The 23,289-nt window shown below is 44.0% G+C and overlaps 1 protein-coding gene across 1 annotated transcript in view; it reads right to left on the reverse strand.

Annotated features, from left to right (window-relative positions):
• The window catches only part of LOC124607003 (collagen alpha-1(XVIII) chain-like), a 939,249-nt gene that overhangs the window by 192,462 nt on the left and 723,498 nt on the right, over positions 1-23,289 (reverse strand). The window contains exons 7-8 of the mRNA XM_047139151.1: positions 2,810-2,956; positions 541-649 (exon numbers count right to left, since the gene is read on the reverse strand). Of these exons, the coding sequence (XP_046995107.1) occupies positions 541-649; positions 2,810-2,956 (256 nt within the window). The remainder of the gene's footprint in view (positions 1-540; positions 650-2,809; positions 2,957-23,289) is intronic.

The raw sequence follows: 23,289 nt of genomic DNA on the forward strand, positions 1-23,289 counted from the left end.
GTGCTGGCCACACGCCCCTCCCTACGGCATGTGTGTGGCAGAGGACGACACGGAGGCCGGTCGACGTCCCTTGAGCTTTCAGGGCCCGGACGAGGAGCCCGTTAAAATTTTCAGCTGGCTCCGCTAATTCAGAAAAACCACCAAACCGGTACTTTCTGCTCTTGGATGTCTTCCAATTTCTGTATTATTGTTAGGTAATACTCACCGTTCTGCCCTTGTATGTCCTCTGGCCCCTGGAAATAATGCTTCAGACTGGTACTCAGACTACTGACCTCGGATGACCTTTGGCCCCTGTAAGGAACAGCTTTCTGCACTTGGATGCCTTTCTGTGCACTGGAAGTAGTGATTCGGAGTGGTGCTCATCCTTCTGCCGTTGGATGCCTTTCTTGGCCCTGGACGTAACGCTTTGGAGTGGTACTCATTCTTCTGCCCTTGGATGCTATTCTGGGACCTGGATGTAACTCTATGGAGAGGTACTCATCTTTATGCCCTTGGACGGCTTTTTGGATCCTGACAGTAATGCTTCGGAATGGTACTCACCCTTCTGCCCCTGGATGCCCTCTGGTCCCTGAGGTCCGGGATCTCCTCTCTCCCCCTTGTCTCCTCGTGGTCCGGGTGCTCCTCTCTCTCCGGTTGGACCTGGCAGACCCTGAAGTTGTGAACATGAGAGTCATCAGTTTGTAAGCAGTTATTCACCTAGTATACTTATACAGTGGTTGTGTACTCTTGAACCATTGTGTGGCGATGGAAATTTGCTCTTTGCATTTAATCCACTTGAACTGCAGAACATACACTACTGGCCATTAAAATTGCCACACCAAGAAGAAATGCAGATGATAAACGGGTATTCATTGGACAAATATATTATAATAGAACTGACATGTGATTACATTTTCACGCAATTTGGGTGGATAGATCCTGAGAAATCAGTACCCAGAATAACCACCTCTGGCCGTAATAACGGCCATGACACGCCTGGGCATTGAGTCAAACAGAGCTTGGATGGCGTGTACATGTACAGTTGCCTATGCAGCTTAAACACGATACCACAATTCATCAACAGTAGTGACTGGCGTATTGTGACGAGCCAGTTGCTCGGCCACCATTGACCAGACGTTTTCAAATGGTGAGAGATCTGGAGTATGTGCTGGCCAGGGCAGCAGTCGAACATTTTCTGTATCCAGAAAGGCCCGTACAGGACCTGCAACATGCGGTCGTGCATTATCCTACTGAAATGTAGGGTTTCACAGGAATCGAATGAAGGGTAGAGCCACGGGTCGTAACACATCTGAAATGTAATGTCTACTGTTGAAAATACCGTCAATGCGAACAAGAGGTGACCGAGACGTGTAACCAATGGCACCCCATAACATCACGCCGGGTGATACGCCAGAATGGCGATGACGAATACACGCTTCCGATGTGCGTTCACCGCGATATCGCCAAACACGGATGCGACCATCATGATGCTGTAAACAGACCCTGGATTCATCCGAAAAAAATGACGTTTTGCCTTTGGCGCAACCAGGTTCATCGTCGAGTACACCATCGCAGGCCCTCCTGTCTGTGATACAGCGTCAAGGGTAACCGCAGCCACGGTCTCCGAGCTGATAGTCCATGCTGCTGCAAACGTCGTCGAACCGTTCGTGCAGATGGTTGTTGTCTTGCAAACGTCCCCATCTGTTGACTCAGGGATCGAGACGTGGCTGCACGATCTGTTACAGCCATGCGGATAAGATGCCTATCATGTCGACTGCTAGTGATACGAGGCCGTTGGGATCCAGCACGGCGTTCCGTATTACACTCCCGAACCCACCGATTGCATATTCTGCTAACAGTCATTGGATCTCGACCAACGCGAGCAGCAATGTCGCGATACGATAAACCGCAATCGCGATAGGCTACAATCCGACCTTTATCAAAGTCGGGAACGTGATGGTAGGCATTTCTCTTCCTTACACGAGGCATCACAACAATGTTTCACCAGACAACGCCGGTCAACTGCTGTTTGTGTATGAGAAATCGGTTGGAAACTTTCCTCATGTCAGCACATTGTAGGTGTCGCCACCGGCGCCAACGTTGTGTAAATGCTCTGAAAGTTAAATTTCGCGTCTGTAGCACGACATCTTCGTGGTGTAGCAATTTTAATGGTCAGTAGTGTATTACAAGGATCAGCAAAATTCCTCTGGTTGTGTTACTACATAATGATGTATAATGATGTCAGTTGCTGTTGCAGCAGGTAGAATCACTCTACAGCAGGGTTTACTATGTTCCACAGAACACGGGTGTTCCACGGGAAGTAAACAAGTGCTCCACGATAAATTATTAATAACATGGAGCTTTTTCCAAATTTTAATTACACTAATTATGAAACTTCCTGGCAGATTAAAACTGTGTGCCGGACCGAGACTCGATCTCGGGACCTTTGCCTTTTGCGGGCAAGTGCTCTACCAACTGAACTATCTGTGAGGACGGGACGTGAGTCGTGCTTGGATAATATGGAAAACTAGAAAACATTACGCATAAAGGTCAGAGATGGTGAGTAATTCACTGGCCAAGAATACTAGCAGATCTGACCTCGATACCAGTTCGGTGTATGATACACAGCATATTGCCGATGTACATTATTTGAATACTCTATTAAAATATACGGTTTTTTGGAAAGGCTCGTGGGACAAGAACGTAGTAAGATCAAAAGGCAACATGGGATGGATAATCAAACGTTGGAAGAAGGGTGTCCCCCTAAGTTTAAAGGAAGAACACGGTGTAACTACGGTGCATCATTAGACAGACGTGGTGGTGTACTTACGGACGCTCCAGGTGGCCCGACGTTGCCGTCGACGCCCGGCGGTCCCGGAGGCCCTGGAATCCCCAGCGGCATGTTCTCCAGCAGCGAGCTCAGGTTGCAGGAGCACACTCCAGGCGGCCCGGGGGGACCGCGCAGCAAGCCGTCGATCTGCAAAGGCAACGGCGTGAGGGCGCGAGGCATCAAGCAATGTGTGCTGCGCGAATCCTAATACATCCCACATGTACAGGGTAGCGCACGAAATGTGTTACCAATTGTTTCTTTCACAATTTACGACGCACTTCAGATATCCCGCTGGGATCTCTACAGCAGTACTAGCAGAGCTTGGAAAAACAAATGAGTTACGAAATGACGTGTAATTCACGATACTGCCGCTAGGAGACTAGTAAGCAGCAATGACTGACAATGGAAGACTGACGACAGCAACGATCCGGCAATTGTGTTACTTTTTCATGAAACGAAAAGCCATGTTGTAACTCGGTGGCGTCTTCGACAACAGTTTAACACGCGATGGCTCCCTTGCAAGAAGACCATCCACAGGTTGTACGATAAATTTGTACAGGAAAGAACAGTATTGGAACCGAAGCGACCTCGGCCTAAGCCTGTTTGTTCGCCGAAGTATATTGAAGCGGTACGAGTTGCTGTACAGAGAAGTCCCGGGAAATCGTGTAGGACGGCAGCAGTGCAACTGGGAATATCCAGACGCTCCGTTCAACGCATTCTTAAAAGTGACCTCCATATGTACCCATACAAGATGACCTGTGCACAGAAGCTCACTGAAGAACACAAGCAGCAGTGGGCGGAGGATAGGGAAGAAACGCTCAACAACGTTTGGTTTTCAGAAGAGGCGCATTTTCATTTAGACGGTGTGGTTAACGAACAAAATGTACGGTTTTGGGCCACTCTAAACCCACAAGTTCTTTATGAACGACAACATTATGCTTCGAGGATTACAGCGTAGGCAGCAATTTCCAGTCACGGATTTATTGGACCCTTTTTCTCTGAAGAAACTGTGAACAGCGAGCGTTATTTGAGCATGCTTCGCAGAATTCCACAGCTTCTTGCTACTGCCTAGCCCTTCAACACGCAGTGGTTCATGCAAGATGGAGCAAGGCCACATACTGCAAACACTGTGTTGGAATTTTTACACGAGCATTTCGACATGCGGATATCATTTCACTCAGGTTTCCAGGTCGCTTCAATGACGGACAAAATCCCCCCCCCCCCCCCCCCCCCCCCGCAAATAGTCAAGACCTCAATCCATGTGATTATTTTCTTTGGGGGTACCTAAAGAAAAATTTTTGCCCGAAACGTCCACGTGATTTAATGGAGCTCAGAAGACTTATTCTTCAAGCTTGCAGTGAAATTAGAGAAGACATGTGCCATAGGGTAATAACTAACTTCGGTGTTAATTTGAAGGAAGTTAGGAAACGAAATGGTGCACATATTGAGCATGTGCTGAGTTAGAACGAATCTCCATGGACGGCTCTTCATTGTAGTATATGTTCCTTTCAGATTGTATTGACAATAAAGTTTATATTCAAAAACAAAATGGTAACACATTTCGTGCGCCACCCTGTATACCATACCCCTCACAGTCTGTCAGAGAGATACTACACAGTCTGGTTAGGTCCATCTCTAATAATTTTGCCCCCAGCCTTCCCTCCATTACAAATTTGACGATGTTCCTTATCAACCATCCGCTTCTTTCAGCCAAGTTGTCCGACACATTTTTTTTTTCAGAATTCGATTCACTGTCTCATCATTAGTTATACGATCCGCCCATCTAATCTTCAATATTTCTCTGTAGCAGCACATTTCAATAGCTTCTCTTCTCTTCTCGTCTGAACTGTTGATCGACCATATGTCACATGGCATCCCAGACAAATATCTTCAGTAACAGTTAAACTTATTAAAAATTGAATACACAGTACTAATGTTCCACAATAACATATTGCCGAAGCACGTTATTTGAATACTCTATTAAAACATACGGTTTTTTGGAAAGATGTATGAGGTAAGAGTGTAGCAAGATTAAAAGGCAACATTAGGTGGATAATTATTGTGGAACATGAACACTGTGTATTCAGATTTCTAATATGCGTATGTTCCTCCAAGAACAGACCGAATATTCCTCTCTACTTCTCTACCGAGCGACGTGGCGCAGTGGTTAGCACACTGGACTCGCATTCGGGAGGGCGACGGTTCAATCTCTCGTCTGGCCATCCTGATTTAGGTTTACCGTGATTTTCCTAAATCACTTCAAGCAAATGTCGGGATGGTTACTTTGACAGGGCACGGCCGATTTCCTTCCCCATCCTTCCCTCATCCAATGACACCGATGACCTCGCTGTTTGGTCTCTTCCCCTAAATCAGCGCAACTTAACAAATCTACTTTGTTGCCCAAATAACAAAACCGCGTCTCCTACCGTTAGTGTCTCGTCTTCTTGTGTAACCCCTCTGCTTCGACTGGTGATTTAGTGGTAAAAGCGCACTGTCTTGAAATCGAAATGTCGCGATATCGAATGCCGGTCGGACAATGAAATTTTTGATTGTGTCTTCAATCTAACCTTCACAACACAGCTGTCAGTGACGTGAAGGTTCCTCTTAAAATTGTGGGTCCCACTTCCCCAGGTTGGCGAGACGTAAGTCGCCCAATTCGCGACCGATTAAAGGACTTGCACCAAGCCACTGAGCCACACGGAATTTGTTTCATTCGGCTACACTCCTCAGTGGTAAACTGCTACACTGTGCATATGTAGGTCTTGGATTTGATCCACGATCGATCCCAGAAGTCACTTATCGCTGGTTTCATCTCTGGGAATCTTCGTTGGTGCGAAAAATGCCCAGTTAAATCGTAGGTCCCCCTATACCTGGCTGGGTGAGTGTTCACAGGCCGGATGAAGACTGCCTCATGCGGAAGCAATCCTAGTACAGCAGCTGCAGGTGCGCCAGCATTTATATACAAACACTCTGTGATCAAAAGTATCCGAACACCCTAAGAAACATACGTCTTTCATATTAGGTGCATTGTGATGCCATCTACTGCCAGGTACTCCATATCAGCGACCTCAGTAGTCATCAGACATCGCGAGACAGCAGAATGGGGCGCTCCGCAGAACCCACGGACTTCGAACGTGGTCAGCTGATTGGGTGTTGTGTCATACGTCTGTACGCGAGATTTCTACACTTGTAAACATCCCTAGGTCCACTGTTTCCGATGTGATGGTGAAGTGGAAACGTGAAGGGACACGTACAGCACAAAAGCGTACAGGCCGACCTCGCCTGTTGACTGACAGAGACCGCCGATAATTGAAGAGGATCGTAATGTGTAATAGGCAGACATCTATTCAGACCATCCCACAGAAATTCCAAACTGCATCAGGGTCCACTGCAATTACTATGACAGTCAGGCAGGAGGTGAGAAACCTTGGATTTCATGGTCGAGCAGCTGCTCATAAGCCACACATCACGCCAGCAAATGCCAAACGACGCCTCGCTCGGTGTAAGCATTGGACGATTGAACAATGGAAAAACGTTATATGGAGTGACGAATCACGATAGACAATGTGGCGATCCGACGGCAGGGTGTGGGTATGGCGAATGCCCGGTGAACGTCGTCTGCCAGCGTGTATAGTGCCAACTGTAAAATTCGGAGGCGGTGGTGTTATGATTTGGCCGTGTTTTTCATGGAGGGGGCTTGCACCCCTTGTTGTTTAGCGTGGCACTATCACGGCACAGGCCCGCAGTGATGTTTTGTGCACCTTCTTGCTTCCAACTGTTGAAGAGCAATTCGGAAATGGTGACTGCATCTTTCAACACGATCAAGCACCTGTTCATAATGCACGGCCTGTGTCGGAGTAGTTACACGACAATAACATCCCTATGATGGACTGACCTGCACAGAGTCCTCACCTGAATCCCACAGAACATCTTTGCGATGTTTTGGAAAGCCGACTTCGTGCCAGCCCTCACCGACCGGCATCGATACCTCTCCGCAGTGGAGCACTCCGTGAAGAATGGGCTGCCATTCCCCTAGAAAACTTCCAGTATCTGATTGAACGTATGCCTGCGAGAGTGGAAGCAGTCATCATGGCAAAAGGGTGGGCCAACACCATATTGAATTCCTTCGTTACCGATGGAGGGCTTCACGAACTTGTAAGTCATTTTCTCCGGATACTTTTGAACACGCAGTGTACGAGGACTACTTGGAAAGTAAGGAAGATAGGTTGCGAAATGGGAACCACAGTGAAAATCCAATGAAGCTTCGCACAGACAACGAACTGCAGTCCAGCGTAGAACACTGTCGGAAAGCAGAGGAGGCTGCCTTCTATGACAAGGGTATTGGAAAGTTGGAACAACGCTAGGGCCGATGTCTCAGTCGGAGCGGCTACTGTGTAGAGAAGTAGTTGGAAGGTGTAGCTAACTGTTGCAAATAAAACACTTTTGATTTTGACTGTGGTTTTCATTTCCTCTCTTACTTTCCGAACAGCCCTCGTATATACTTTGCTAGTAGCTTTTAGTGAGCGGATGGTACTTCTGGTTTGTTCCCCCTTCAACGATCCAGTCGCGAACGGCGCGTGGAAAGAACGCTTGTCGGAAAACATCTGCATCAGCTCCAATTCCTCGAATTTTCTCGTTGCGGTCACTTCACGAGACGTTTGTGGAAGGAAGTAATAGGTAGTCCGACTCTTCTTGAACACATTCTTTTGGAATTTGAATAGTAAATCTCTCCGCAAAGGACAACGCCTCTCTCGTAGCATCCGCCACTGGAATTTGTTGAACATCTCCATAACGTTCTCGCGACGGATAAAAGATCTCGTCACGAAAAACACCACTTTTAGTTGAATCTTGTCTGTCTCTTCTATAATTGAACATGGTAAGGGTCCACCGATGAGTCACTTCTTTCGTAGGTGAGTTGCATTTCTTTAAGAGCTGTCCTACCAGACTCAGCCTGGCATCTGCTTTCCCTGGCATTTGTTTTATGTGGTCATTCCGCTCCGGGTAGTTAGTCCTGGTTATTTTACGGTAATTACCGTTTTCAGTGATTTTTCACCAGTAGTGTAACCGTACAGAATATAGCGTCCCCAGTGAATAATACAAAAAGACTTAAAAAACAGTATTTATAAAGAAGAGACATTTTAATATTGAATAATATACATTTTTATCATGTACCCGTATTATAATAATTTCTCTGTGTAAGTTTCGAGGGCAAAGAAATATAACAAAATGATCTAAAGGGACGACAAGATACGCTCTTTTGTTAATTTTTTAGTCGTCTTCACTTCTTCTCTTGTCTTGGTTGCGTGTAGACGGAAATGTTGCCAGTGCTGGCCAATGTAAGCATATTTGTACTAATTAAGCAGATAATATATTGATTTAATATTATTATTCACTTTTAATTTGTAAGAGGTGATCCCGATTTCATGTCCGCCTTCCTTTGAATTAGCCTGCATTCGAGTAATTTACAGTGCAACAATCGCAGCGGCCGATGCAGCCAACGACGCCATTACGAGGCGATATTAACTTACAAAATTTAGCGGAAGCGAAAAACTCGCCCGCTGTTAACATAATATACATTTTTCTCCACAGCCGCCCGACGCTGCAGAAAATATGTAGCTTTAAGATTCTTATTTTCAGTACAACAGCCGAGAGCCAGAGCCAGGACCCCGACTACAATGCAATGGTTAAAGGAGGTAAGAAAAAATATTCTCGCGCGTGTGTGGGCCGCAATTAATAACTAAAGATTTTTTGCTTTAAAGTGAGCTGACTAGCCGAGGAAATTAATATGAAAAGCTTATTCCACTGTCAAACTTATATGCTCATGTTTTAAGATTTAGCGAGTCTAATGTTCATTAGCGCAAACAAATAATTTATACTGAAGATTAATATTGTTAAAAAAAGAAGTTCACAAAAGCATTTAATTGTAAATCAAAATTAAATGAAATATCAGTTTCATTAAGGCCCACCACGTAAGTCGGCAACAATCAACGTTACCAATAAATAATATATTAAATTACGACGGCCGACGGACGCGAGAAGTAGTTGATTTGTTCGCATATTTACGCACAGTACGTTACATTTATTTACATTCCTGTACCACCGATCGATCGTCTGCTCCTTTTCTCCAGTCTCCGTGACGTCTTCGTTGCTCCAGCGACCAACTATTGCTAGAAGGGGAGCAATTTCTTTCACATAATCTCTGTAGATTCTGACGTGTACGTCATCTGGCCCACATGCCTTTCCACTATTATGTGATTGCAATTGCTTTTCCATAACGCGATCACTTATCTCAACATCTCCCACTTCAGTATTCGAGCGGTGATTGAAAAGTGGAGCCAAATTACGATCTTTCGCGGTGATACATTTTAGGAACGTCGGAGTCCGTCTTCGAGCCTTTTGTCTCCGGCATCTTCTGTTTCAGTGCCATCACGACCAGTGAGCGACTCAACAGATGACTTCCATCCGCTTACTGATTTCAGGTAATACTAAAATTTCTTAGGGTATTTAGTAAAATCGGTTGGCTAAATTTTAGTTTCAAATTTTGTGAACGGTTCTCTTATTGCTTTCCTTAAGCACAAATTTCGCTTCGTTCAGTTTTTTGTCAGCTAGTCTTTGATTTCACTTGTATGTGCGATGAAGTTCTCTTTGCTTTCACGGAAACTCTCGGCACGGCTGTTAGACCACTGGTGGGTCTTTCTCATCCTATAAAACCTTTCTCGGCTGATACTTGTCTATGGCTTACTGAACGATGGTTTTGAATTTTATCCATTTCTGCGAGACGTCTTCGTCCTCGGACCTGAATATTTGAAGTTGGCTACTCAGATACTCTGCAATTTTTATCCTGTTATTACTAATAAGTAAATATATTTTCTTACGTCTCCTAATATCCCTTGTAACACACATAGTCATTGACGGTATCACAGAATATGATCACTGATGCATTCCTCTAGGTTAACTGATTCGAAAAATTCAGTCCTGTTTGTTGCTAGGAGACCTACGACGCTATCGTCAAGAGTTGGTTCTCTATCTATTTGCTCCCAGTAATCTTCGGACAAGAAATTCAGGATAGTCCCACACGAATACCTGTCTCTGGCACCAGTTTCAATCGCATGACTTTCCCATTCCATACCATATCTGGCAAATTAAAGTCTCCCCCTTTCACAAACGCGTCATAATGTGATCGTGTGACCAGGAAACTTATCCCCGATATTATGCAGGTTCTTTCTGAAGCGCTCAGCTCCCGAAGCTCATGACACAGTTAGTGTATAGCAGCAATCGATTACTATGTTTGACGCACCTTTCATGCTCAACTTCACCAGATTATTTCAAATTCGGAATCCGTTATAACCTCACTAGATATTATCGAATATTTTAGATTTAGTGGCATCTGATCTATCCTTGCGATGAATAAGCACTGTAGTGTTCAAACAGTCGTCGGATTGATAACAGTTTTACTTTTTTTTACACTCCATTATACTTGTTTTACTTTTGCTGCTGTTCCTCTATCAATTCCAATCAGCTGATCTTCCAAGCCCTTCGCCCTCTCTGAAAGAGTTATAAAGTCATCGGCAAACCTAAAAGTTTTTATTCTTCTCCCTGAACTTTAATTCTCTTTGCCAAATTTCTCCACAGTTTTCTTCTCAGCTTACTCAATGTAGATATCGAGTAAAAGCGAGAATGGGCTACAGCTCTGTCCTACACCCTTTTCAATTACTGCTTTCTGTCAATGTCCTTCGACTCATACATCTGCACTCTGGTTTCTGTAAAAATTGTGGGTAACCCTTCCATCCCTGTATTTTATCCCTACGACCGACAGTATTCTAGTCAACATTGTCCATGCCGTTCTGTAAATCTGTAAATGGTAATACGTTAATCTCCCTTTATTCACTCTTTCTTCTAAAATAATTAGTAGAGTCAGTACTATCTCGCAACCGCAACTGATGTTCACGATGTCGGCTACTAACAATCGTTCCATTCTTCCGTAAAACACGTTTCAGTGTTTTGCAACCATGAAGTATAAAACTGATGGTTCGGTAATATTAAGACAAGTCGGCACATGCCTTGTTTTGGAGTTGGAATTATCACATACTTCTTGAAGTCAAAGGGTACCTTGCCTGTCTCAAATATTTTCTATACCAGACGGAATAGTTTTATCGCAAGGATATCTATAAGTGTAAGAGAGTGTCGTCTACTCCAGGGGTCTTGTTTAACCTTAGGTCATTTCGTACTCTGTCAAATTCTTCCCGCTGTATCATATCTCTCATCTGATCTTCATCTACTTCCTCTCCCATTTCCATAACACTAACTGACATTCATTTTTTGGCTTTCGTGCCTGAGTCGGTAAAAACGGAACCCTTGTAGGATCTCTTTGTCGTCCGTCAGTCCGCCCGACTGTTGAGAACGCTTCGTCTCGGGAGCGGGCAGGCGTGGCAGGTAGAAACTCGTGTCACATACTACAGTGGCGCCTCATGTTCACACATGTTTAGATTCAGATAAATATGAGAGCGTGAAATTAACAGCATCGGAGTATAACAGTTATGCTTATCAGTACATTTGTACAACTACAGCCACTGCCAATAATAATAATAATAATAATAATAATAATAATATGCATAACTTATCTGAAAAAGAAAGAATTGCTTTTGGGGAATTTTGTTGTTTTCTACATAATTAAGCACAGTTTAGGACAACAACGAAATAATTTTTAAGCTTTCGTTACACTCCGTTTCCCATTTTTGTGTAAGTGGGAGCTCTTGTGCATTTTTATTTTTCGGACAAACACAATAACTTACGCTCATTATACACTTGTTTGTTCGCTTGTACTCACGCTTATTTGGTTCCGTCACTTTCTCAGTCTGGGAGTTCCTTTGCATCTAACTTTTTCTGGTGTTTTTCTTTCCGTTGGCACTTAAACAGATTCAAGGGATTCGTCTTGACACTACACACAGTAAACAACCAACAATTACTGTACGATAAGAACCAAAACTTAATATGCTATATCTCATTCAGAATCCCACAAAACAGCTATTTCTATCAGTATAACTATAACATATATTGATGTCCGATCTAAGTTTACTATGTAGTGAGTGAATTGGCATATCTGTGGAACATGCTAACGTCTAGCGGGGCTTATGCCAAGCGAACGGATGTTTGGCATTGATGTAAACTTTTCGTAAATGTTCAAATGTGTGTGAATTCCTAAGGGACCACACTGCTGAGGTCATTGTTCGCTAGACTTATACACCACGTAAACTAACTTGTGCTAAGAACGAGACACACACGCCCATGCGTGGACAGAAACTTGAAATCTGCAGAAGGAGTGCATTTTATACGTAGGCAACCTTAAGGGGGTGAAATAATGGATGAAGGTTTTTTTTCTTTAAAATGTCGCTGTTAAGGCAATTTTGGAGCTAAACCTACGAAAATTGGTACTTGGTTTCTCGGTCAGAAATAAAGAAACACGTGTTTCAGCATTTTTGGAAATTTAATCCTATGGGAGTGAAAAAGTGAATGAAAGCCTTTTTTTGGAAACATCATAACTAAAGAACTACTGGAGTGTTTTTAAAGCTACATCAATAAGCACTAGTATTTGACTCCTTGGTTTTTGGAAATTGAACCCCAAAAGGGTGAAATAGGGGGGATGAGATCTGTTATGAAAATATTTGATTATGGAAGCATCTATAAAGGTAAATCTATGAAAATTTAAATTTGGTTTCTCAGTTAAAAGTGTTTCACTGTTTTTGGAAATTCAGCCCTATGGGGATGAAAGCTTTTATGGAAATATTTCATTGTACAAGCAGTCTTGAAACTAAACCCATGATAATTTACATTTGGCTCCTCCGTGAGAAATAAAACATACAAATGTCCCTGTTTTTGGAAATTGAATCCCTAAGGGGGTGAAATATTTTATGAAAGTATTCCACTGCGAAAACATTTTTAAAGCTAAATCTTTGAAAATTCGTGTTTGGGTTCTTGGTTAGAGAAGAAAAAATATGTGTTTCATTGTTTTCGCAAATTCAACCTCTAAAAGAGTGAAATAGGGCTAGATTGATTTACTGACTCATCTTCGTCCAGCCCAACCCTCTAAGGATAGAAATTTGAAGTTTGGAGAGGGTATGGATCTTATATCGTATGCGCCTCCTAAGAAGGGATTGTCTGAAATTCCACTCCTGAGGGACTGAAATGGGGGCTGAAAGGTTTAATGAAACTACGTCGCTATTAAGGGAATTTTGAAGCCAGGACCACGAAAACTGGTATTTGGCTTCTCACTCAGATAATAAAAACATACGTGTTTCAGAATTTTTGTAATGCAGCCACTAAGGGGTAAAATAGTGGGTGAAACGTTTTTTTGAAAATAAATAATTATTGAAGAACTACTAAAGAGTTTTTAAGACCACATCTATGACAACTGGTATTTTACTTCGCGGTTAGAAACAAGAAACAGGTATTTCACTGTTTCTGGAAATTAAACTCCTAAGGGAATGCAAGAGAGAATGTAAATTTTTAAGAATAAAATTTAAAAAAAAATTAAAGCAAAATTTAGGAAATTAGTATTTCACTCTTAGTTAGATATAAAGAAGTATTTGTTAGAGGACGAAAGTTGTTATGGAAATATCTTCACAAGAATGCGAAAGGCAAGATAACAAAAACTTTGGACTCCAGCTACCAGAATCGCTTTCTGGCCAGGAGTACATTCGGAAAAGACCATGCTTATATGGCCTTAATTAGCGTGAAAAGTTTAGAATGTGTTGCAATTTGTGAACAACATGAAAAGTCGATAAAATAAAAAGGAAAAAAAATCTGCAGGGCTTACAGTCCATGCGAGCCAAGCAGCGGGGGCTAAGCTAGTCTCTCGAATAAATGTAAACCTGTGTAGCACTTAGTTTTGTTGATAACGTTATTGCAAAACTTTTTAAATTTGAATATGAAATATTTCCAATAATATCTGTTGTAAAATGACCAGAGAAATTAATACGTTAGTTTATAATCTTGGGAAGACAGAGACCATGTGAGTAAGACAGTTGAAGGAAGGGAGGAACCGGAAGTCCTGCTCCGAATTTATCTGTGCTTTGAAGAGTAGCTGTTCGATTTAAGCAGAATTTAAAGCTGTGTTTTCTAAAGAAGCGAGAATTCTGTCTTTCGAACATGAAATATTTTTGGTATTATGAAAACGCGAGGCTTTAAGTTAGAAGGAAGAAAATGCATTAAGTCTAAAGAGGCAAGGCCCTTTGTTAGAAACTTTTCGACAAACAGAAGATTTAATATTAGAGATATTAAAAAGCTGAGAATGCTTGTTCAAGAAAAAGGACGAGTAGCGGAAGGAAGGAGGAAGGGGAGGAACGATTCAAAAAGCATATAAAAAAGTGATTTAGTGGGTAGCTTAGTTGGAAACTAAGACGAAAGTGTAGGGTGCGATTCTCGGTGGTCACAACAAGATTTTATATTGTGGAAAAGTCTCGTAAACGATCAGCTAGCTTTCGTGACTTGCGGTTGAATACAAAAGTACACAAAGAGGCACGCATGCCACCCAAGTTGGGTTCAATCGAAAATTTTGCACCAAGAAGGTAAAGGCAAGTGAAATTAGACATTATAATTACAAAACGTCATGTAGTTCTTGTTTTCTGATATGTTGTTGGCACCAGTTAGGGTAGTGTGAACCCAAGTTTGCAGCTTTGAAAAGGCTATGCTTCCTGAGTAATACGTGAAAGACTACAAAATTTTTGGACTTTTTCTAGTTCTTGCTTCATAACTCAAATTAAACGTTTTCCGGTATTAATCGTTATTATCGTTTTTAAAGTGCATTAAATATGCAATAGATTAAGTCCAACCGTAACTCTATACAACCACTAGTTTCAGAGGCATGGAACTTCAAACATTGGCCATTTTTGCCAAAAATGAAAATTTTAAGTTTTACTCTTGTTTTAGGCTGAATTTCGGCATTATCACTCATCCTGCGAGAAAAGTCATGAGGACTGAGGTTCAGTAAATTGTATTGGCTTTCGTTTAAGCACAAAATTAAGTCTCCAGCCCCAGTAGTTCTCTTAAAATCTTACAAAACAAAATGTCAGAAAACTTAAGTTTTTGAAGAAATACGCGTAAACACTAACTAATAACAAATAGCGAGCGTTCGAGAAAAGAATAAAAAATGAATATCATCGCGTTGAAAGGCATAAAAGCATTTTCAGATGCACGTACGTTTTTAAAAACTCATTCATGTCAATAACTGAAAACTCTCACAAGGGAAACTCCCAATCTCACCTCCCTCAAATTTAGTGGTAAAATGGCTTAGAAGATAGCCCGTCAAAAACTGAACATAGATCATGCATGAAAACAGGAAGAAGGTGTACTGAACTGTCCAAACTCAAGACGTGCAACACCCAGCGGTCTGAATAGCCATTGCGTTATGGTTACGTGGTTACGCTGTTGGACTGCAAAGAGGAATATCCGTGTTCAAACATCCCTCGCGACTCAACATTTTTTCCCACAAAATTATGAACTGTCCGTCGGTGTGTGTTAGCTGTATTCAAATTTGTGTCTATGTCGTGGTGTAAGGTCCGTCTGCAAGGGATCTCGATACGTACGTATCTCCTATTTGTTCTACACCAGTACCACTTGAGTTCCGTTTTCAAAGTTCCGAATCTTGAACTCCTTTGCTCTAGCACTGTTCACGCCCATCTGCTTGTTGTTTTCATTTCTATGAGGTGTGTAGGCGGCGTCTCGTTTGCTCTTGCTATTCATCACATTTATTTGCGACGGTAATACATTCTTACCACGCAACTCATATTCTATGACCATCGTATAGTATCACAGTTGCCAAGGCTACAGATGGAGAACGACGACGTCAATGACCGGATGGACAGTTTATAATTTTGTGTAAAGAAATGGTACAAGAGAGATTAGAACACGAATCTCCGGTTTTTGTACTGCAGCACCGTCACCACGAGGCCGTGTTCTTGTTGCGCATCTTGAGCTTGGACCCTTCACTGTTTCTCTTTCGCTTTTTGTTCACAGTTCCGTGACCCCCTTCCTGTTTTCACGCTTGATCTGTGTTCTGTTTTGACGAGCTATCCACTGGGTCATTTTACCACTAAAACTGAAGAGGGTCAGATGAAGAGTTTCCCTTGGCAGTGCTTTGGTTTCTTCGGGGCTCAGTCGTGTTCCGAGACAGGAGGAGGTTGCTGGGGTGCTGCGTCCACTGCGGGTTGCGGAGTCGCGTTCATCCTCATGGATCATTACTCGTGGCGACGTCGGGGGAAGTCGTACCACAGCAGTGAATACACAGAGCTGAGTCTCCCACAGCATAGGTGTAAGCTCTAGTGCATCCCTTCTTGTGATCTGTGTGATCTGTCGAACTTTTAAAGGGCTGGTTCACATAATGTTATTAGAGCTAATAGCTCTTCCACCAACCCCACTCTTTGGCATCCTTCAACACTTCCTTTTTTGCACTTGGTGGTATGTGTGATGGTTAGGGACAAATGCGACAGGTCCTCCATCGAATTTTCTGCTGATTTTACGAAAAGGTGGAACCGAAAACCGTGTAAGGTGTCGATGCATGTGTCCCCTCCATCGGGAACTTGTCTCCAACTTCGGCTACAGTTTTGTGACTATCGTCTGGGAAGAGAAACACGGTAGTGACGTCAATCAGGCACCTGTTCTTTTGAAACACACTCCACCATTTTGTTTTTCCTTGCCAGAAAAGGATCGACTGGTGTCGCATCCGCGGAATGCGTGTTCAAAAATGGTTCAAATGGCTCTGAGCACTATGGGACTTAACATCTGTGGTCATCAGTCCCCTAGAACTTAGAACTACTTAAACCTAACTAACCTAAGGACATCACACACATCCATGCCCGAGGCAGGATTCGAACCTGTGACCGTAGCGGTCACACGGTTCCAGACTGTAGCGCCTAGAACCGCACGGCCACAACGGCCGGCGCGGAATGCCTGTAGGAAGAGTTCAAATCTGGTAGCCATCGGGGAGGGGGGGGGGGGGGGACAAATCTATTTTTCCTCCCTAAAAATGTGGTGGAAAACTAAGTACCACTTGACTTTCTTTTTCTGGAAGTAAACATTTCGGAAGGACGAGTGAATCAACCTCGTGTCCAACCACGATTACGTTCTCGTAGGACGTGCTTTTATCGATGGCGGTACGGATAAGGTCGCGGTTTGCCTCTTCTATTTCAGTGCTTTCCCGTACAAAGGCAGAGCTCTCCTCAGAGAAGTGTCTTTGATTGGAGTCGTTGGCTAACAGTCTGTCCTAGGGCATTGTGATGATAGTCGAAGAGTCAAACACGACCCTATTACAAAAAATGGCAGTGGCACCGCACAGTCGTTCTGCAGTTTTAGTACTCCTGAGGATCCCATCATCACGGTATCGACAGACACCGCTGAATAGTTCCTGCTAATCTTGTATTATGTGTAGGTGATGGTGGTAGCACTGATAGCCCTGACGAATCTTCTCGTGTCAGATAGCCTTGTGGAAAAGGAATCCCATCTACCAGTACAAATCTTTTGTCTCCAGGAGAGGCATTTTGGGGAAAGTGGAGAGAAAGCCGCTTAGACACTGGATTTTTCCCCTTACGTATCGCCTCTTCGTTGGTCAGTGCAAGTGGGTAAAGGGGCCAGTTCTAATTTAAAATGCTCAGTCCGTTCACACCAACCGCTTAGTGGTGCACGTCCTTCGGAAGACGGTGAGTGGATCCACGCCAACAAACTAGTTACGCGCTCTATGACTTGGGGATTGTCGCCAAAAGTACGCACTTTGTTTTTTCTTTTGAAAGTTGTCTTCCCAAATGCACTGGAATTTGACAGATACATTGCCCTCACCCCCTTTTTTTCAGCTAGTTGGCAATTTATTTTAGCACCTCCACGATTCCGTTGCTGACGGAAAATATTTTCTCTACGATTCCGTTGCTGACGGACACTATTTTGCGAGTAAAACAGAAGATGGATACCGAACCGGTTATGAAGTTTTTCCATGTCAGCGGTGTCCCGTATGATGTCTATTGGCCTCGTATCGACGGGATGTGCTGATGTCGTAGACAAAATGTCCCAAAACCGTTCCAGCTGGTCGCAGAGGTTTATTATATACACCATTCCTCCAGTCCAACGAGAAAGTACCACTTCCATGTATTTGTCACCCCAGATCTCATTCGAAACTGTCTGATAGTTAAATCTGTGCACAAACCTAACGAAAATTTATCAGATCTACGAATCGTGAAGTCTCCTTCAATGAAAACAGTAAATTCCTTTGGGACTCTCCAGTGGTATAGGTTACTCAAGTCTTGTAAATACAGACGAGCAGTTCTAGCACAAGAAATACGGCCCACTGGGTGAAACAACAGGTAGCACTTTGCTTACTGTATCCAGGCGAAGCTCCCAACACCCCATCTTCTGTAGCTGAATGAATCTCTTCATAAGTACAGTCATTCGATAATACTGCAGGAAGAGCTTAGAGGTACGGCCTTCTCCTTCCAGGTTTTCCAGTGCACTTCTAAATTTGACACTAACAATCTGGACATTTTATTTTTGTACGGTTTCAAGAGAACTAATGGGCCTGGAAACTTCATTTCATGAAAGCCAATAAAATTTACTACAATAACAGTTATCCTGACTTTTCTCGCAAGAGGAGGTGCTACGGCGATATTCAGCTCGAGACAAGAGCTAAATTTAAAATCTTCATTTTTGGTAAAAAATGCCAGTATTTGGATTCCCATACCTCGGAAGTTATTGAATCTACAGAGCTGCTATCGGACTTAAATTGCTGCATAGTAATGTACTTGAAAAACGGTAATAACGACTAATATAGGAAAACGCATAGTTTATGGGTTATTAGGCAACAATTTAAAAAAAAATCCAAAAATTTCGCAAGTTTACACGTAATATTCAGGAAGCAGTTTTTTCGAAGCTGCAAACTTGGATTCGCACAACCCCCACTGATCCTAAAAGGTCATCAAAAAAATCGGACTACACCACGCGTTGCGATTTTAGCCTTTTTTGTTTAAGTTTTGATTGGCCTATTAAGCGCACAACATTATATAAATGTTCCGTATGTTAACGGTAGCAAGGTTCCTGGAGTATTCGTCATTCCCTCAGAAGAGAGAAGTAATTATGATAAAAATATTCTATCTCGTATGAAACAGGCGAAGTACCCTCTATCTTTAAGAAGAATGTAATAATCCCGGTTTTAAAGAAGGCAGGTGCTGGCATGTGCAGTCATCAGTTTAACAAGTCTTGGCTGCAAGAATTACTTACCGAAGAATAGAGAGACTGGCAGAAGCCGAGTTCGGGGAAGACCGATTTGCGTTGCGGAGAAATGTAGGAACACGACGTATCATAGATGCTGAATTGAAGAAGGGCCAAAGTACATGATTATAAATTGTAGATTTAGAGTCAACTATTGATGATGTTGACTGGAGTACACTCTTTAAAATTATAAAGGGAGAATTGAAAGAAAATTAAGGCTTGCCGATGAAAATGCAATTCTGTCACATACAGCAAGATCAGTTGCAAGGAATGATAGTGTCTCAAAATCCGGGTATGAGATGGATATAAACAAAAGTAAAACAAAGATAATGAAATGTAGTCGAATTAAATCAGGTGCTGCTGAGGAAATTAAATTAGGAAGTGAGACGCCGAAAGTTGTAGACGAATTTTGCTATTTGCGGAGGAAAACAACGACGATGGGAGAAGTACGGAGGATTTAAAATGCAGACCGATAAAAGCAAGAAAAGGTTTCCTTAAAAAGCGAAATATTTTATTTTCTCGAAGTATTTATGTGGAGTACGACGGTACCCGGAAGTGAAACTTCGACGATAGATAATACAGAGAAAAAGAACAACAGAAGCCGCTGAAGTGGTGAAGCTTAGATGAATGGATCGATTAACTAATTAGGAGGCGCTAAACCGAAACGGGGAGAGAAGAAGTTTATGGTGTAACTACATAAAAGGAGGGCGCAGTGGCTAGCACACTTCCTGTCGTAGCAAGGAACAGTTAATTTGGTGCCGGATGACAGTGTGTACGTGAAAGAGGGCTGGGTGTAAAATTTTTGGGGGGTGAACAAGCCTTGACTAGCGCAAGCAGGTTTACATGTATGACAGTTCCAACAGTTATGCCGAGATAATAACACTAATAAAATTTCGTGGGGCTCAACGGCCTGCTGGAAATTCTTTCGATTGGACGTAACTTGAGCGACTTACGTGCCTCGAACCCACCTCAGTAAACCGACCGGGGAAAGGAGACCTACAGTTTCAACGTAGCTCTGGGAGCATCTTCACAGCTTTGAGAGGTGAGGGCCAGGGTGAAGGCAGAGTATCACGCTCCGTGGTCCGTCCAGGTCGATTCCACGCATGTACTGTGCCTCAGGATCCGACTACGCAGAATGAAGAGCCCTGTCGCAGAGCGAACCAGCTGGGATAGCTACATCACAGCGGTCTTCGCACTGAATACCGAACAACAATCTTGTTAGCGAAAAAATTCTGAACTGCAGAGAGGAAATAATAAGCAGAACCATCAGTTATATATATTTAATTTCTACTTCCAGAAACCTTACGCACTCCGTGTTAAATTTCAGCTTTCAATATTCAATTTTTCTGTTCTACAATTTAGTTACTTTCGTGTATTAGTCAACATAGGGATCTGTAAAAATGAGACTGTTAACAATTTGGTTGGCTTTGGAGGTTACGGGTAGTATGCTTAGCACTTCCGGGTCAACTGTCCAGTAAGAACTCCCCCTCGGCAAAACTGTTAGGACATTAAATAAAATCAGTTCACTTGCAAATATCACATGTTCCACGGCACAAGACGTATCGCTTGAAGCTTCAGGATGGTGCACGACTGGCTTAGTACAGCTTAAACGTCCACAGGTTACATATTTACTTTTAAAAATACGTATACTACTGGCGATTAAAACTGCTACACCAAGAAGAAATGCAGATGATAAACGGATATTCATTGGACAAATACACTCCTGGAAATGGAAAAAAGAACACATTGACACCGGTGTGTCAGACCCACCATACTTGCTCCGGACACTGCGAGAGGGCTGTACAAGCAATGATCACACGCACGGCACAGCGGACACACCAGGAACCGCGGTGTTGGCCGTCGAATGGCGCTAGCTGCACAGCATTTGTGCACCGCCGCCGTCAGTGTCAGCCAGTTTGCCGTGGCATACGGAGCTCCATCGCAGTCTTTAACACTGGTAGCATGCCGCGACAGCGTGGACGTGAACCGTATGTGCAGTTGACGGACTTTGAGCGAGGGCGTATAGTGGGCATGCGGGAGGCCGGGTGGACGTACCGCCGAATTGCTCAACACGTGGGGCGTGAGGTCTCCACAGTACATCGATGTTGTCGCCAGTGGTCGGCGGAAGGTGCACGTGCCCGTCGACCTGGGACCGGACCGCAGCGACGCACGGATGCACGCCAAGACCGTAGGATCCTACGCAGTGCCGTAGGGGACCGCACCGCCACTTCCCAGCAAATTAGGGACACTGTTGCTCCTGGGGTATCGGCGAGGACCATTCGCAACCGTCTCCATGAAGCTGGGCTACGGTCCCGCACACCGTTAGGCCATCTTCCGCTCACGCCCCAACATCGTGCAGCCCGCCTCCAGTGGTGTCGCGACAGGCGTGAATGGAGGGACGAATGGAGACGTGTCGTCTTCAGCGATGAGAGTCGCTTCTGCCTTGGTGCCAATGATGGTCGTATGCGTGTTTGGCGCCGTGCAGGTGAGCGCCACAATCAGGACTGCATACGACCGAGGCACACAGGGCCAACACCCGGCATCATGGTGTGGGGAGCGATCTCCTACACTGGCCGTACACCACTGGTGATCGTCGAGGGGACACTGAATAGTGCACGGTACATCCAAACCGTCATCGAACCCATCGTTCTACCATTCCTAGACCGGCAAGGGAACTTGCTGTTCCAACAGGACAATGCACGTCCGCATGTATCCCGTGCCACCCAACGTGCTCTAGAAGGTGTAAGTCAACTACCCTGGCCAGCAAGATCTCCGGATCTGTCCCCCATTGAGCATGTTTGGGACTGGATGAAGCGTCGTCTCACGCGGTCTGCACGTCCAGCACGAACGCTGGTCCAACTGAGGCGCCAGGTGGAAATGGCATGGCAAGCCGTTCCACAGGACTACATTCAGCATCTCTACGATCGTCTCCGTGGGAGAATAACAGCCTGCATTGCTGCGAAAGGTGGATATACACTGTACTAGTGCCGACATTGTGCATGCTCTGTTGCCTGTGTCTATGTGCCTGTGGTTCTGTCAGTGTGATCATGTGATGTATCTGACCCCAGGAATGTGTCAATAAAGTTTCCCCTTCCTGGGACAATGAATTCACGGTGTTCTTATTTCAATTTCCAGGAGTGTATATTATACTAGAACTGACATGTGATTACATTTCCACGCAATTTGGTTGCATTGATCCTGAGAAATCAGTACCCAGAACAAGCATCTCTGGCCGTAATAACGACCTTGATACGCCTGGGTATTAGGTCAAACAGAGCCATCCTTTCTCGATACGCCGCCGGCCGCGTGTCTCGGTTGCAGCGGAATGGAATGCCCCGCTTGCTATTCCGGCGGGCGCGGGCGGTTCCGCAGCCGTTTAGCTGCCTGTGTGCTCCCGCTGTTCAAGATGCGACGGCTCCAACACGCGCCTTCCCGCTTCGCGGAATACAAAGCGAGTCGCGCCGAGTTACGACCTCCGGGTACAAAAGGCGCGGAGAGACCGCGAAACCGTTCGCCGGCGCAGAAGCGAGGATTTCTTTATTTCCTGTTTAGTCAGTGCGCTTAGAAAAGCCTTCTCATCAGCGAGCGATTGTCGAAAGCTTTTTCTGAGAATGAATCCCCTGGAAACCTGAAGACATTTGACAAAACAATTTCTCGGCTAACACTCGTCTTGTTCTTGCGACTTGTTCGAAAAAAGAAAAGGCGCGTGTCTTTATCGCCGGCTGTTAGGTTTCGGAGATTCAGGGGTAATGTCTTCAATGTTTCCACTGATACTTTGAGCCCATGTGTATCCTCCCTCTTCCGAGGAACACGTAAAGAAAGGGCGACGGTCAAAATTATATGACGTGTCGGGAGGATCGTAATGAGGTCTTCTGGTGGCTGTGGGTTAGCAATTTGGGCGGAGACGACTAAATGGGCCTTCTTCTTCCTCCCTTTAAAGGAACTTTTGGCCCATTCCACATTTCATCATTCAGATTTCTTCCTAGATGTTCTGATACTCCTGCGACCTGCTGGATTGTAGTCGTATACTGTTTTCGTAATACTGCTACTTCTTATTTCATTTGGACGCTGCCACATTTGTTTCTGCAATATTTTACGTTGTCGCTGATGCTAAAAACATTGATCTCTTCGTAATGTATACGCACTGATGTCTAAGGAATTTCATCTCCGACGCGTACGTAAGGCTTTCGCCATTTTTGTGATATCCGTGATTTCCATCTATAAAGAGGGAGAGA

Source organism: Schistocerca americana, chromosome 3, assembly GCF_021461395.2.
Source record: "Schistocerca americana isolate TAMUIC-IGC-003095 chromosome 3, iqSchAmer2.1, whole genome shotgun sequence".
NCBI classification, from domain to species: domain Eukaryota; kingdom Metazoa; phylum Arthropoda; class Insecta; order Orthoptera; family Acrididae; genus Schistocerca; species Schistocerca americana.